Raw genomic sequence first — 18718 nt, forward strand, 5'->3', positions numbered from 1 at the left:
CATGCAGTCCCCATGATAGAGATACCCAGTTGTCCCTGCCTGCACATGCAGTCCCCATGATGGACAAACCCATTACCCTTGCCTGCAAATGCAGTCCCCATGATAGACATACCCATTGTCCCTGCTTGCACATGCAGTCCATATGATGGACACACCCACTGTCCCTGCCTGCATATGCAGTCACCATGATGGACATACCCATCATCCTTGCCTGCACCTGCAGTTCCCATGATGGGCACACCCATCCTTCCTGCCTCCATATGTAGCCTCTATGATGGACATACCCATCCTCCCCTGCCTGGACATGCAGTCCCCATGATGGAGATAACCAATTGTCCCTGGCTGCACATTTAGTCCCCATGATGGACATAACCATCATCCCTGCCTGCAGATGCAGTCCCCTTGATGGACATACCCTTTCTCCCTGCCTGCATATGCAGTCTCCATGATGGACATACCTATCATCCCTGCTGAGCATGCAGTCCCCATGAGGGACATACCCCTAATCCCTGCCTGTACATGCAGTCCCCGTGATGGACATACCCATGTACTCATCCTCCCTGCCTGCACTGTTGATTTATTGTGTCATTAATCAAATTCATGTTTCCTGGACCACAGTCATGGCTTTATCCTCACCACTGCAGTCAAAACCAGATTTTGTTTTTGAAGAGAAAAGGACAAAAGCAGTACTGATTACTGAAACTGCCACATTTGGTGACTTTAAGGTCAAACATACTAAAAGATATAAAGTTGTAAAATACTGAGATGTGAAAGTACAGTGATGTGGAATAAGTGCACCCAGATCATTCCAGTGCTAGTAAGAGCAAAAGGAGTAAAGAAAAAGAACGTTCAAGTTACATAAACATCGTTAGCAACAGAGTAACAAAAACTATTGGATGACGTCATTTTGGGTACTCTGTAGGTGCTTAGAACAGGAGGCTGCAGACATTAAAGAATGAAGCAAAAACCTGACTTAGGAATGAGGTCCATTCCTATTACTGTAGTAAACAATAAGCTTAAATACTTGGAGAAATTAGAGATGGCACAGGAGCAATATCTGTTAAAGAAACTTGTTCAGAGGTACATTTTAGGTGAAAGGAGGACATGAGGACCAAACTCTGGACCAGACCTCTCAACCATACCAAATTGCTTGGCATTTACTGGTTTTGAGGCCAAAATATTGGGGTGCCACAAATTCAGGAGTGGCCTCCATAATTTCCAATTTCCCGGTCTTTTTTTTTTTTTACTACTACAAATTTTTGGTTGATGTCACCACGCATCACCAGCCTATAGGGGCTTGCATGGTGACATCAGCTATGACCTGCTGGACTTGGAGGGAAATGGGGTAACATAACAGAGTTACAGCAATGGTGGCATAATTTAAAGTTAGTCCTCTAGGTAAGAAAGTTTGCAGAGTCCTCTAGGTAATAGCGGCAGCATATATGTATGTGCAAGCATGTGTAAGTTCACTGCATTTAAGTCCAGTCTGGCATTCAGTTCATCAACCGTTGCTGTTGCTGCTGTGTGTGTACTACCGACCGACCTGTTGCTGCATTACAAGTTCATTTATCTTTTCATTTAGCGTTCTTGCGCTTGAGCAGTCCGGCATTCAGTTTGCATTTTGTCATTTTAATTGGCATCTTTAAGTCCGGCATTCTCATTCTCTTTCACGTGTGTAAGTTTGTTCTATGGCTCTTTGCATTCAAAGACATACGTGTATGTGCAAGCACTGCATTTAGAGGCAAATGTGTATATGCAAGCATGTGTAAGTTTGCTGTTACTGCTGTGAGATCTTTGCATAAGTTCAAACATTTATCTTTGCATCTAGAGATTGTGTGCATGAGCAGTCCTCTAGGTAATGGCAGCATAATTTAAAGTTAGTCCTCTAGGTAAGAAAGTTTGCAGAATTCTCTAGGTAATGGTAACAGCATGTGTGTATTTGCAAGCGTGTGTAACTTTGCTGCGTTTAAGTCCTGTCTGGCAATATTAACCATTGCTGTTGCTCCTGTGTGTACTACCAATCTAGTAACTATGAACATGTTATCAGTTTACCATCCACTCCCTATTGAAATATTACTAACATCATTTTTTTTTATGTTACATAGGCAATTTATTCTTCAAGGGCAACAGAAGGCAGTTTACTTGTAGATGAAACAAAGAAATTTAAAGTTGTTTGCTAGCAGCAACATCTTCATTAGTTACAGATCTCTTTAATGTAGAATTATTTAGATGACTTACTTCTGCAGAGATTGTGCATATTTACTGATACTCAACTGGTGGATTGTAGAAGTTTGAGTAGACTTTGATGATGGAAATGTTCTGAATTGGGCAGTTTTGTCATTATCGGTTCATGCATTTTGTTTCACTGCTTACTGGAAAAATGTTCAAAACAAATTTAAAACAGTCTAACAAGTTTGCTGCATTATAAAAGGAATATAATTTAATACAGTCAGGAAGATACATCAAAAAACACATGTATGTTGTGTGTGCAAGGGGCCTACGAAGATGTAAAAACAGCCCAAAGGTAATTTTTATCCGCCACTGGCCAGATGCATTTTCTTTGGATGTGGGTTTCAATGTTGTTTCAGTGAATGTGAGTTTCAAGGGCAGAGAAGTTTTAATGCCAAGTCTATTTTCATTGTGAGACTGTATTGCTTTGTTTAGCTGACATCTATTAGTGTTTGTGCTATAAAATGTAAAATAAAATCCATATCATTGTAGAAGTAAAGCAGTATGCACATTACAGTGTTTATGGTAAATGGGGTGAAATAACCAAGTAATGGGATACTGGAATGGCTGCAGGGAGAGTCTGGGGTCATATTTTGGCCGTCGATTTTTCAGTTTGCATTTGAAAGTTGGTATCCCACAATTCCATCAGAATGGGCGGAGTAACATAATTATGTATGCAAAATTTATGTTAATCAGCAAAATGATTTGTACCTATTTTTCATGGGCCTTTGTCCAGATTTTTGATGTTTCCAAGTTGAGAGGTATGCTCTGGACAATTGCACAACATCTTTCTAGTAGCATATAGTCTTAAACCTCTGCAATGATCTACCAAACAATAGTGCGTCTGAATGGAAAAATCCAGATCCATATGTATTCATATGAGTGTGTCTGTGCGTATACATACACACATCCACACACATTATAGATATATATAAATATATATATATATATATATATATATATATATATATAAATAAAAGAGAGAGAGAGAGATGGATTTATTTTTTTCAAAACAGGTTTATTGTTTTAACATATAAGAGAAATATCATAACAATTTTATACCAGTAATTAAAAATAGGTATTATAATATTCAACAAAACAACTAAAGTATTTACAAAGACATCCACTACAATCAGATCAATTAAACTAAAATACCATGCTATTGAAATTAAAATTTTTTTAACAAATTTTGTAAATTATCCCATACAATATAATAAGATGTTTTTCTATTTGTTCTTGTCCTAATTGTGTTTATTTCCATATGGCACACTATATTCATAACATTTTTAAATTCACTGAACGAAGGAGGTGTATCTGAAATCCAATTTCTAGTTATTATTTTCCTAGCCACTGCTAGAATAGACCATAACAAGGGAAGCTTAACCTTTTTAACACTTTGAGGTACAGGTGTGTTGAATAATATAAGAGATTTAGAAATAATGAAATTATCTGTAAAATGAGCCTGCAAAAATTCATTAATTGACTTCTAGTATTCTTTCAATTGTATACAGTCATAAAACATATGAGCCCAGTCAGCATTAATTTCTACATTACATCTCTTACATAAATTATCTTTATTATTTATTTTATTCATCATCAATGGTGTATAAAAAGATCTATGTAAAAATTTCCATGTATAAAGTCTCCAGACAATGGAAGATGTAGTTCTATAAGCCGATTCCAATATATATTGTTTATCTTGTTGATTTGGTGGGTCCCCATTAATAGAAGTGAAATAATTCCAGTATGAATCTACACAGTAAAAAGTTTGTTGTCTGATAATTTTATGTATGTATGAAAGTTTACCTTTATCAGAAACTTTATGTTGTAAATTTAATATCAAGTAATCAATCAGTGTTGGAATAGATTCTTTAACTGTTATAGACATTAGATCTATTTTATTAATGAGATGTTGTCTAAAGGTCTGAACCTCTAACCAGCAAGTTTCTCTTAGATCAAATTCTTGTTTTAAGAAATCTAGATTTTTAACTTTATTATCAGATATCAGCTGATACCAGTACTTTAGATCATTATCTATAGCTAAATGAGTTCCTTCAGAAGTAGATGACAAAAGCATACCCTGAGTATACATTATAGGGAATACAATAAAATTCCATTCCCTAGACTTAGGGTGCATGAATATAAAGTTACGATAACTAATAATAATATTTAATGGGTAACAAACCATATGTTTAGGTGTAATAGGTGAAGTACAAAATTCCTTTAGTAACCATAACCTAGAGTTATTTACAATCATATTTTTATGTGTTAAGGAGATTTTCATGAAGTGCATACTAATTAGCTCCCAATAATCTTTCCATTTTGTGACATATGACTGATCTATTAATAAAGTAATAACTTTTACAATAGAAGAGATAGTATATAAATTAAAGTCTGGAAAAAAAATACCCCCTTGAGACCAGCCATTAGTATGTGTCTTTAATGCAATCCTAGGTCTATTAGGTGCCCATAGGAAATTTAACATTAGTGTATTCAGTTTCTTGATAATTATTTTTGTAGGTGGAAGTATTATTGATTGTATTAAGTATAAAATCTTGGGGAATATTATCATTTTAATTATTGTAAGTCACTCCTCCATAGTAAAAAAACATATTATTCCAGGTATTAAAAAGATTTTGTATATTAAAAAAACAGGTATTATAATTATTATATATAATAGATTTAATATCTTTAGATAGTATTATACCTAAATAAGTTATCTGACCTGAATTGGGTACATATTTAGTAAAATCACTAATGAGAATATTTTTTCGTGTATATATAGGTAGTATTTTAGTTTTTTCTTCATTGAATATTAAACCAGAAATACTTTTAAAATTCATCATGTTATCAAATAGACCAAGAACAATAATAACATAGCCCCAGGCGAGTAGCGTGTCCGTTACCACGTAATAAGATATATTAAAAGTCCACAAACTCATAAACGGTAACCGGAACACATAGGCTTCACAGATATCCAAGATAAAAGCTTTCAAGATAAAATATATGACCGAAGACTCATATAAAAACAACGAACGTTCTTTATTCAGGTACAGTTAGCGCTTTCACTTCCTTGGCTTCATCAGACTGCATCAAGACCACATATCACAGTCCTTTATATATTGCATTCAATTAATTAACCCCCTAGCGTTTGAACATTTGCCTCCATTTAAAGACTAATAAAATAATTACATACTCAATTAAAATAAAATGACTTAGTACAAAAACATTATAAATGCAGCAAAATAGCATATCCTACCATCTATTTATAAAGCTGTATAACTATAAAATATAAACATATAATACATAAAATACATGGAATATCAACTATCAGTGCACATATAAATGTATATTGTATATGTTGCAATAAATAAAAAAATAAATAAATGCATGTGTGGAACATTAAGACTCTATCTATCATATAGTCAGTGTGCACATGCTGTTCATTTCATAATCCCTTTTTTCAATCTGCGTTTTTTTAATATAGTTTGTAAACTAGTCTTATCATTAAGGCCGGGTGGGCTGTCTGCTCTCAGACGTAAAATCCATCTAAGTTCTAACTCTAAAGTAAAATTCTCCAAATCCCCACCTCTAAGATTGTTCTTAATGTGTTGTATTACGCAGAAAGTCAATTTGTGTGAAGGGCCTGCTTCTATACAGTGCCTGGCCAGGGCGTTGTGTTCCTGTTTGGTTCTAATATGATTTAAATGTTCCCTTATCCGGACTCTAAATTCCCTGTTCATCTTTCCAATATCAAACGCAGTGCATGCATCACACTGGTCCAAATATACCACATTAACACTCCTGCAATCAGTACCTGTCATGAAAAAGAATTCCTTTTCTATATTAGGGGGCTGGAAAGAATAATTCATATTAATGTAACTACACTGGTTGCATTTACCACACGGGATGGTGTTATAGGTCCTCATTCTCTGTTCTGGGGTGGATTTATGGCAAAGCAACCTCTTCAGGTTCTTTTTTATTCTTATATTTGAATCTAGGTCTGTTCCCTACTAATTGCACAATCTCTTCATCTGCCTCCAGTATATCCCATCGTTCTTGAATAATTCTCCTAACATTACTTACATCCGTAGTATAATAGATGGGTATACTTAAATTCTTAGGGGTACTACTGGAACCCCTTTCATTTGACACATGTTCCTTGTAATTATAACTGCTAGAAAAATACGGGCAGGCTATGGTGTCCCTTAATTTAACAGCGGTCTCAATGGCTTTCTCAATTTCACTCCTATCATATGACCTATTATGCAGCCTCTGACTAAGTCCATCCAACTCATCCCTAAAACCCTGAAGGGTAGGGTTCAGTCTGGATGCTCTCATGGATTGGCCCAAGGCTACATTGGCAAAAACATGCATGGGATGCATGCTATCTCTGTGTAGGAGTGTGTTCCTGTAACAATTCTTCCTGTGAACAGAAGTGTTCACAATCCCATTGCTCAACCTCATGATATTCACATCCAAAAATGAAACAAAATCTCTGGATGAACTAGAGCTAAACTTTAAAAAGTCCACAGAGTTGTTCAAAAAACTTTCAAACTCCTTCAACTCAATCTCATTCCCTCTCCAGACCAAAAAGAGGTCATCTACGAACCTCTTATAGAAACTGACATGCTTCGTAAATAAATCAGAGACAAATAGTTGTTCATTCTCCCAATCTGCCATTACAATGTTGGCGTAGCTATTGGCACAGCTGGTGCCCAGAGCCACTCCATCATTCTGTAAATAAATGTCCCTATCAAAAATAAAGACATTATTTTCCAAGTTGGTTTCTAAGAAAAGTGCCATTAAATCCACCAATCTACTATCCAAAGATGTATACTTCTTCAAGTAATTCATAACCCATGCAACTCCTCTATCATTAGGTATAGCTGTGAATAAGCTATTAACATCAAATGTAACAAAAATATATTCATCAGCCTCATCCAACTTAGTGATATATTCATAAAATTCCAGCAAAAATTCCTTGCTGTCCTTTAAAATACAGGGATTATCTTCTACCACAGGTCTTAAGTAGTATTCAACGAACAGGAAAAAAGGTTCCGTCAGCCAACCTTGCCCCGAGACTATGGGTCTCATCGGGGGGTCGTGCAGTTCTTTATGTACTTTTGGGAGGCCCTTTAGCACTGGTATCAAAGGGTTCTCCACTCTCAAATAACAAGATGCGTTCTTATCAATCACATTGCTTTTTAATAAATCATCAATCATAGCATGTACCCTAAAAACTTTCATCACAACATCTTCTTTTCGCAATTTACTATAGGCCTTGGTGTCGCATAATAACTGATTTACATTCTCCTTATAGTGTTCACTATCCATTATCACAATGGACCCACCTTTATCCACAGAAGTAATAATGATGGAATTGTCATTCTTTAAGTTATCTAATGCTCGTTTATGTGCCAAGTTTAAGTTGTTCCTATTATAAAACTTCTTACCGGCTTTGTTCCTATCATTATAATACTTATACAAGTCATTTTCAATCAACCTAGAAAAAGTTTCTAACACAGGATGTAATAAGGGAACGTATGTGCTAGTAGGTTTAAAAACCTGTGATGCTGCACCTACATCGTTACAGCCATAGTCTAACTTAAGCTGGACATTTCGTATGAACAACTTGACATCAATAATGGAATCAGAAATTTCACTTTTCTGACTGGGAATAAAGTTTAACCCTCTATTGAGTACTTGTTCTTCGCACCCACTCAACTGTCTCCGGGACTGGATTCAATTTCTTCCCCCACATTTTCTTCAGTGTCGGTCCTTCCACCTCTGCATCCAGGGTCTTTCGTTTCTGTCAACCCCGACTCATGGACCGAGTCCTCCCTCTGAATTGAGGTGTCTGTATAGGGAAAGGGGTAGTTAAAGTGTTAAAACTCCCATCCCCATAATGATTAACTATATTTTTACTCCTGTTGGTAGTAACTGTCTTGTTACCTACTTCAATAACCTCATTACCAACATGCTCCTGTGTTGCATTACTGTCTTGCATAACAGGAACTGAACCACTAGCTAAACTAGTCTGTTTGATATTACTATTAACAATAACCGGATATAAATTGCAATTGTTAACATCTTCACAAACATTAGTGTTAATATTATGCACAGACACATCAGGTACTGTTGTACTGTTGACATTAGGTATAACCAGTCCCCCAGTCACCTTGTCCTTTACAGTGTCTTTTAAATTAACAGTCACATTCTTTCTTTCATCATTCAAATTATTCCCTGTTCTCGGCCAAGAGAAAACTTGGCCCAATCTAAAATCATTTATATCTCGTTCAATTTTGGTCTTTTTTATGTCCAGTAACCGTCGCTCAAATAAAGAAACATTGTCCATCAATTTATTAATCCCCACACCAGCTTTAGGGAATGAGTATTTAGAAATAATTAGTTCATACATCCTAGTTACTTTACTCCTCAACGCCTCTTCCTCCGGTTTGTGAAAGTCTATTAACAGCTTCATATAGCTGAAGCTGAGTTCCATATTTAACTTTTGCCACCGTAGTAGCAAATCAGGAAAAAGATTACCTGATGTCGGCATCTTCTTACCGTTTATGAGTTTGTGGACTTTTAATATATCTTATTACGTGGTAACGGACACGCTACTCGCCTGGGGCTACGTTATTATTGTTCTTGGTGTTTTCCTGGTTTATTTGCTGCAGGCAGAGGGCATGGCGTTTATAGGAGGAGATGATATAGAATTGGCGTTCACACCGGAAGTGACATCACGACCCAGTGATAGTATGGTGAAGTTTCGTGAGTGCGTAGCTGGAGAGGAAAACCTGTTACTTCTTTATGAGCCTGAAGAGAAGCGTGGATCCGAAGGGGATAAAGCGGTGGAGTTGCTGGCGCTATCGGATAAGTTGAAGGAGCTGGAAATGGAAGTGATTAAGTTAAAGAAGCTACAGCTGCAAAGACAGCATTTCGAGGCCTGTTTGAAAAAGCGGATTATTCCCCGTGGTCTCCGAGTTTTGAAGATGCCGACATCAGGTAATCTTTTTCCTGATTTGCTACTACGGTGGCAAAAGTTAAATATGGAACTCAGCTTTAGCTATATGAAGCTGTTAATAGACTTTCACAAACCGGAGGAAGAGGCGTTGAGGAGTAAAGTAACTAGGATGTATGAACTAATTGTTTCTAAGTACTCATTCCCTAAAGCTGGTGTGGGGATTAATAAATTGATGGACAATGTTTCTTTATTTGAGCGATGGTTACTGGACATAAAAAAGACCAAAATTGAACGAGATATAAATGATTTTAGATTGGGCCAAGTTTTCTCTTGGCCGAGAACAGGGAATAATTTGAATGATGAAAGAAAGAATGTGACTGTTAATTTAAAAGACACTGTAAAGGACAAGGTGACTGGGGGACTGGTTATACCTAATGTCAACAGTACAACAGTACCTGATGTGTCTGTGCATAATATTAACACTAATGTTTGTGAAGATGTTAACAATTGCAATTTATATCCGGTTATTGTTAATAGTAATATCAAACAGACTAGTTTAGCTAGTGGTTCAGTTCCTGTTATGCAAGACAGTAATGCAACACAGGAGCATGTTGGTAATGAGGTTATTGAAGTAGGTAACAAGACAGTTACTACCAACAGGAGTAAAAATATAGTTAATCATTATGGGGATGGGAGTTTTAACACTTTAACTACCCCTTTCCCTATACAGACACCTCAATTCAGAGGGAGGACTCGGTCCATGAGTCGGGGTTGACAGAAACGAAAGACCCTGGATGCAGAGGTGGAAGGACCGACACTGAAGAAAATGTGGGGGAAGAAATTGAATCCATTGTGATAAATTTGTCCCGGAGACAGCTGAGTGGGTGCGAAGAACAGGTACTCAATAGAGGGTTAAACTTTATTCCCAGTCAGAAAAGTGAAATTTCTGATTCCATTATTGATGTCAAGTTGTTCATACGAAATGTCCAGCTTAAGTTAGACTATGGCTGTAACGATGTAGGTGCAGCATCACAGGTTTTTAAACCTACTAGCACATACGTTCCCTTATTACATCCTGTGTTAGAAACTTTTTCTAGGTTGATTGAAAATGACTTGTATAAGTATTATAATGATAGGAACAAAGCCGGTAAGAAGTTTTATAATAGGAACAACTTAAACTTGGCACAGAAATGAGCATTAGATAACTTAAAGAATGACAATTCCATCATTATTACTTCTGCGGATAAAGGTGGGTCCATTGTGATAATGGATAGTGAACACTATAAGGAGAATGTAAATCAGTTATTATGCGACACCAAGACCTATAGTAAATTGCGAAAAGAAGATGTTGTGATGAAAGTTTTTAGGGTACATGCTATGATTGATGATTTATTAAAAAGCAATGTGATTGATAAGAACGCATCTTGTTATTTGAGAGTGGAGAACCCTTTGATACCAGTGCTAAAGGGCCTCCCAAAAGTACATAAAGAACTGCACGACCCCCCGATGAGACCCATAGTCTCGGGGCAAGGTTGGCTGACGGAACCTTTTTCCCTGTTCGTTGAATACTACTTAAGACCTGTGGTAGAAGAGAATCCCTGTATTTTAAAGGACAGCAAGGAATTTTTGCTGGAATTTTATGAATATATCACTAAGTTGGATGAGGCTGATGAATATATTTTTGTTACATTTGATGTTAATAGCTTATTCACAGCTATACCTAATGATAGAGGAGTTGCATGGGTTATGAATTACTTGAAGAAGTATACATCTTTGGATAGTAGATTGGTGGATTTAATGGCACTTTTCTTAGAAACCATCTTGGAAAATAATGTCTTTATTTTTGATAGGGACATTTATTTACAGAATGATGGCGTAGCTATGGGCACCAGCTGTGCCAATAGCTACGCCAACATTGTAATGGCAGATTGGGAGAATGAACAACTATTTGTCTCTGATTTATTTACGAAGCATGTCAGCTTCTATAAGAGGTTCGTAGATTACCTCTTTTTGGTCTGGAGAGGGAATGAGATTGAGTTGAAGGAGTTTGAAAGTTTTTTGAACAACTCTGTGGACTTTTTAAAGTTTAGCTCTAGTTCATCCAGAGATTTTGTTTCATTTTTGGATGTGAATATCATGAGGTTGAGCAATGGGATTGTGAACACTTCTGTTCACAGGAAGAATTGTTACAGGAACACACTCCTACACAGAGATAGCATGCATCCCATGCATGTTTTTGCCAATGTAGCCTTGGGCCAATCCATGAGAGCATCCAGACTGAACCCTACCCTTCAGGGTTTTAGGGATGAGTTGGATGGACTTAGTCAGAGGCTGCATAATAGGTCATATGATAGTAGTGAAATTGAGAAAGCCATTGAGACCGCTGTTAAATTAAGGGACACCATAGCCTGCCCGTATTTTTCTAGCAGTTATAATTACAAGGAACATGTGTCAAATGAAAGGGGTTCCAGTAGTACCCCTAAGAATTTAAGTATACCCATCTATTATACTACGGATGTAAGTAATGTTAGGAGAATTATTCAAGAATGATGGGATATACTGGAGGCAGATGAAGAGATTGTGCAATTAGTAGGGAACAGACCTAGATTCAAATATAAGAATAAAAAGAACCTGAAGAGGTTGCTTTGCCATAAATCCACCCCAGAACAGAGAATGAGGACCTATAACACCATCCCGTGTGGTAAATGCAACCAGTGTAGTTACATTAATATGAATTATTCTTTCCAGCCCCCCAATATAGAAAAGGAATTCTTTTTCATGACAGGTACTGATTGCAGGAGTGTTAATGTGGTATATTTGGTCCAGTGTGATGCATGCACTGCGTTTTATATTGGAAAGACGAACAGGGAATTTAGAGTCCGGATAAGGGAACATTTAAATCATATTAGAACCAAACAGGAACACAACGCCCTGGCCAGGCACTGTATAGAAGCAGGCCCTTCACACAAATTTACTTTCTGCGTAATACAACACATTAAGAACAATCTTAGAGGTGGGGATTTGGAGAATTTTACTTTAGAGTTAGAACTTAGATGGATTTTACGTCTGAGAGCAGACAGCCCACCCGGCCTTAATGATAAGACTAGTTTACAAACTATATTAAAAAAACGCAGATTGAAAAAAGGGATTATGAAATGAACAGCATGTGCGCACTGACTATATGATAGATAGAGTCTTAATGTTCCACACATGCATTTATTTATTTATTTATTTATTGCAACATATACAATATACATATATATGTGCACTGATAGTTGATATTCCATGTATTTTATGTATTATATGTTTATATTTTATAGTTATACAGCTTTATAAATAGATGGTAGGATATGCTATTTTGCTGCATTTATAATGTTTTTGTACTAAGTCATTTTATTTTAATTGAGTATGTAATTATTTTATTAGTCTTTAAATGGAGGCAAATGTTCAAACGCTAGGGGGTTAATTAATTGAATGCAATATATAAAGGACTGTGATATGTGGTCTTGATGCAGTCTGATGAAGCCAAGGAGGTGAAAGCGCTAACTGTACCTGAATAAAGAACGTTCGTTGTTTTTATATGAGTCTTCGGTCATATATTTTATCTTGAAAGCTTTTATCTTGGATATCTGTGAAGCCTATGTGTTCCGGTTACCGTTTATGAGTTTGTGGACTTTTAATGTTATCAAATAGAGACTGCATAGAAGAATTAGATCCTGCTGATGTAATTAGAACATCATCTGCAAAAAGTTGAATTTTGGATGTTGTATTTTCATCTATTTCAAAACCCTCTATGTCAGTACTGTTTCTGATCAAATTAGCCCAAGGCTCCATTACTAAAGTGAATAATAGTGGAGAAAGTGGACATCCTTGTTTTGTACCTTTAAGAATGGGTATTTTTTGTGAAACATATGTTCCTACCTTAATATAAGCCAACGTTCCTTTGTATAAATGCTCAATTAGATTTACAAATGCATCTGAGAAGTCTGTGCACTTCATTAAGGTAAACAGATAGTCCCAACTTACTGAATCAAATGCTGAACTTATATCAAGACTAATAAGTGTTAAATCTTTCTTTTTCCTATTTGCAAAATCTATTAATGTTAAAGTTCTTCTTATATTATCAAAAGTATTTCTATTTACAATGAAGCCTGTCTGATCTATATCTATAATGCCGGGAATGATTGCCTTCAATCTATCAGCAAAAATACTCATAAATATTTTATAATCAACATTAAGTAATGAGATGGGCCGATATGAAGAACATCTAGTTGGATCTTTGTTAGGTTTTAAAATTGGCGAAATAAATGTATATTGCCAAGATGGGGGGGTTATTAACTCAGTTTGGGCCAAAATAAAAACCTTATGTATTAATGAATATGTACTTTTAGAAAGGATTTTATATATCTCTGGTATAATACCATCATTACCCGGTGCTTTGTTTGATTTAAGCTTATTTATTTGTGTAATAACTTCTGTATATGAAATACTCTTATCCAATAGTTTAATCTGTTGTTTATTAAGCTTTTTATTCATGTTTGTGGTTATAAACTCCTTTATTTTATCTTTAGGTTCCATGTTAATGTTATTATGGTTAATTTTGTGAAAGTGATTTCTAAATTCATCTAGTATTTCTGGTATACTAGAAACATTCTTCTTTTTCCTTAGAGAAAAGATTTCTTTGATATGGTTTTGTCTATTCAACCTTTTTGTTTTATTTTTAAGTCTATGTAAGTATTTGGGGCTTATTGAATAAGACAAAAACTTGTATTTTTCTAAAGTTATTTTAACTTTATGAGTTAAAATTTCTTTGTATTTCTCATTTAGTTTGTTAATTTCTTCAATAACTTTCTTGTCCATAATATTTTCTTTATTATTATGTTTATAAGAGTCTAATTTACTTTGAATATCTAACAATTCCTTATCCCAAGATTTCCTTTTATTATTATACCATCTGATACTTTGTCCATATAGATATGATTTTAAGGCATCCCAAACATAAACAATGGAGACTTCAGGAGTATTATTTATGTCTAAAAAATGTTTTACTTCTGAAAGTATATATTCTTTATAGTCTTTTAGTTGAGTTAAGTATGCTGGTATTCTTTTGATCTGAACATTATGAGTATTTTTTATCATGAATTCAAAAACAATTGAATTATTATCAGATATAGGACATTAAATGATTTTGGAATTAATTAAATCTGTTACCATCTGGTTAGAAATAAAGACCCTATCTATTTTTGAATAAGTTTTGTATCTGTTAGAAAAAAAGGTGTATGGTAATGATTTTGAATCTATCTGATTATTAATATCATTCAAATGATAAGAATTAGCAAAATCATTTAAATGTTTTGCATTAGATATAATTCTTCTTTTCCATATAGTGGTAGTATCACTTTCATGTAGTATACAATTAAAGTCACCAGCTAAAATAATATCTTCTATAGAGAATGATATGATCTTATCAAGATGATGTTTCACTGTATTAATACCAATTCCAGGTATCCAATATACGTTAATTAAAGTGTAAGTCTTCCCATTAATTTGTATTGTAACCATACAAAACATTCCTTTGTCATCCTGATAAGACTTAATGGTTTTTGGAATGGGCATACTTTTATTCCATAAAATAGCCACTCCTCTTTTTTTCTGAGTGTGCTCTGAACTAACCAATACTGTATATTTGTTTGTGGCTAGTTTATCAATATCTTTTTTTCAAGAGATGGGTTTCTTGCAGGAAGACTAAGTTAGCCTTATGTAAATTAATGTATCTTATTAGGCTTGCCCTTTTACATGGATTATTCAATCCATTAATGTTTAAAGAAATTCCTTTTAAAGATGTCATTTGGCATTTTTAAAACGTAAGAATCTTATGATCAAAATAACAAGATAAGTAATGTTACATCTCCTCCTTTAGGTGTACCTTTAAATATAGCTGTATTTATTGAATCTCTTATGGGATTTCGTATAGGATTCAATTTTGTTTGTAGTGACAATGAATGTACAAAATATATTGTGGATGTCAAAACTATATACAAATAACAATGAACAAGTGAAAATAATGTAAGGATTAAACCTTGCATCCAGCCTGGAGTTCTAAACTCCAACTTAGAGTAGTATTTACCACTCAAGTTAACCCCCTACCCTAAGCAGCAGTACCTCAGCTACCACCTTATCAATTTAATACTAGTTATATTTAACTGAGGTTAACAGTTTTCAATTCAATTATCTAGCAAGACAAGACTACACATTTGGTAAAACAGCATCATATAAACTAAAATAAACTTTTTTTTTTTAAACTGTTCATACTACTATATACATCCATGTAATATAAAACACTTGTATTCAAATAGCATTCAAATAATCTTGATGTTAGAAATCAAGAGGAGAGAAAAATAAGTTCTAACATTCATTTAAATCAAAATGGCTAATATGATTCAGACATTACATATATTAAGATGCATCTATTTTCTGTCATGTAAATGCAATTAACAGCTTCCAAAAAAAACCTTGAATTGCTTGTATATGAGCATTTACTCAAACTCATTATTGTCAATAGAATAAAATATTGTATTCATAGAAATTGTTATAAATCATACTGCATAGTTATGCAGATTCTCAGAAACACTTATATACATATACACACACACACACACACACACACACACACACACACATATATATATATATATATATACACACACACACACACACACACACACACACACACATATATATATATCTGATCTCACTGAGTTGTGTCCTTGCCGAGCACCATCTTACTTGCTGTCCCTACAATAAATCTGTCTGCTTTATACAAAATAATGCACAGCAAACACATCTCAGTAACCAGATTTTACAACCATGCTATACTACTGCTTTAAAATATATCACATGACAATTTCTTCCAGAATAGAGTTATAAAATTATTTATGCTTGTCAATCAGATGAATTAAATGAGTTATAGTAATGTATATGTTTGGAACATAAGTTTTTAACACAGATTATTAAGCTGCTGTTAAGTAGATTTTCAAAAACACTTGAATAAATGTTTCATTTTCTATGCCTTCTAAAATAAGACATTTACTTACTACAAGAAACTGTATCATTTAAACTCATTATAACTGACATATTTTATGAATTATAACATAGATATTTAAGTAATTATATAAAATAACTCACATTTAGATGTTAAAGAGTTCATTTTCCTTCACATAGTCGCATTTGTGTCATTTCTATTTCCTGGTAGAGTGACATTCCTGAATCTGTGATGTGTCAGTGTGATATCTAGGTCAAAGGTGAGACTGGCTGCTTTCAGCTTCTCTGTGAGAATTCTGAGAGTTGAAGCTTTTGAAGTAGCTCATGGACACTGTGCATGAGACAGCCCACATCCCAGATTGTCTCTCTTAACATTTTGGCGGGAAACTTATTAAAAACTAGTGACAAACATTCATTTAGCAGTGTAAATGCATCTAAACATGACAAAACTTTCACAAAGTATTTTACAGGTTATTACAGCCTCTATGTAAGTGAAATTAAGCCCAAAATTATTAATAAGTAATAAAACTCAATATTTTTGTCCCAACTCAATTTTTATGCAAATCTTATTATTTACTGTGTCTATATGATCAAAAGCATTTCTATATATTAATAAAGAAAAGAAAAAGAGAGTAGAAAGTAAAAGGGTGTAAGGCAGAAATAAAAAAAAAATGTAAGAGAAAGCTATAAGAAGTATATACAATGGAATATTACTTACTGTTTATATTAATAGAGTTAAAAATAAAACATATTATTTACTATTATTTAGTTCTAATTATTATTAGTTAAAGCATGACAGATTATTTACAAACAAGCATAAGCAGTATAATCAAGAAAGTATAATTAGGAATAGCATTTGAAGAACATATAAACTTTTTACAAGGAATAAATATGTTATTATTCTATTAATCATATTTTCATTACTCTTCTCTCCCTGCCCTGCCCCACCCTTTACCCACTACATAATCTAAATAGAATGTCATTGTTTAAACAAAGAAAAGAAGAAAAGGAGAAGAAGAAAAAAAGATAAAGAAAAAAAATGTATCAAATTACTGACCTTACTTCTCCTTTTCAGAAAGAGAAACAAGTTGAATCACAGCTTGCCATTAAATCTCCAGATATTTTGACTAGTTATGAAACAAAACATTTCTTTGCACACAGAGAATAACTTTGATTAAATCTTTTTCAAATATTTGTGGCTTCTTGGAAATGCAGGAACTATATTTAAAAAGATTAATAATGAAATAAAATGATGAGAGAAAAAAAACATAGAACAAATCATTTGTTTTTTAGTCTCTTCTTCTTCTCTGAAGTCTTCCACGAAGTTTCAGTTGCCAGTTTCTTTAATGAAGGACTAGCCCATTCCATTTCCTCTATTTTATCCAAAATCTTCTTTATTGATAAACAGTAAAGCAGAGTCTAAGTCATCGAAAATTTTAGGACCATCAGGAAGGAAGATTTTAAGCTTGGCAGGAAACAGAAGGTATGTTTTAAACTGTGCTTTTTTAAGCTCCCTTATTAGTGGCAGAAAAACTTTTCTTTTAGCTATTACCATGGAAGAATAGTCATTGTCAAAACGCACAGTTGTCTCATTAATCTTAACAGGAGCTTTAGCCCAAGCAGATTTAAGAACCATCTCTTTATCAAAGATGATAGAAATCTAACTATAACTGATCTAGGATAGTTTTGTTAGAGTTAGTATTAGCTATAGATATATGTGCTCTTTCGATACCAAAAGAGAATGCTTCTGGTAAGTCTAAAGTTTTAGGGAGCCATGTTGTTAAAAAAGAAGTAATATTGTTACCTTCAATATTTTCTGGCAGTCCAAAAATCCTAATGTTATTGCCTAGATCTATTTTCCAGGTCATCCAGCTTTGTTTGTAAATGTGTATTTTGTTTCAGCAGAAACTCAATGTTGATTTCCTCTTCTTATATTCTATTTTCCATGTCATTCACAGCTTCTTCTATGCCTGTCATCTGGATCTTCTGTTGTTGCAGGTCTATATGTAACAAGTCTATTTGTTTTGTAGTTTTTTCTATGAAGGTGTCTATTTTAGTATCCATTTTATCCATCTTAGCAGTAAGTTGCTGGATTATAATTATCAGAGACTGAAGTTCTTTCTTGATGCTGGAGTCTTGAGAATTTGTCTTACTGGAATTCATTTCAGATTGATAAACTGACAGGAAAATTTCCAAAGTGATTTCTGACAGGAATATTGTTAAGATTTCCTTTCTTTTTTAGATATAGTTCAAGAACTATATAAAACAAACATATTTAGAAAGAAAATTACTTCAAAAATTAATTTTTTAAGTAATTAATTCCTGTCAGTGTAATGAAATTGGTGGAGCTGAAGAAATCTGCTGCTATCCTGTGTTCATCCTTGGCCACGCCTCAGAGAGATGGATTTATGACATTTCATCAAAATGTCACAACACACTGAACTCCTAATCTTCTTAATCAAATATGTGAAACTATGT

At 34.2% G+C, this 18718-nt stretch overlaps 1 protein-coding gene across 1 annotated transcript in view; it reads right to left on the minus strand.

Moving 5' to 3' along the window:
• PTPRT (protein tyrosine phosphatase receptor type T) overlaps positions 1–18718 on the minus strand; it is a 3212182-nt gene that overhangs the window by 1598026 nt on the left and 1595438 nt on the right. The window contains exons 9-11 of the mRNA XM_044089009.1: positions 8189–8610; positions 6193–7863; positions 5888–6083 (exon numbers count right to left, since the gene is read on the minus strand). Coding sequence (XP_043944944.1) covers positions 5888–6083; positions 6193–7863; positions 8189–8610 — 2289 coding nt within the window. The remainder of the gene's footprint in view (positions 1–5887; positions 6084–6192; positions 7864–8188; positions 8611–18718) is intronic.

Source organism: Protopterus annectens, chromosome 12.part0, assembly GCF_019279795.1.
Source record: "Protopterus annectens isolate FY-2018-M chromosome 12.part0, PAN1.0, whole genome shotgun sequence".
Taxonomy (NCBI): Eukaryota; Metazoa; Chordata; order Ceratodontiformes; family Protopteridae; genus Protopterus; species Protopterus annectens.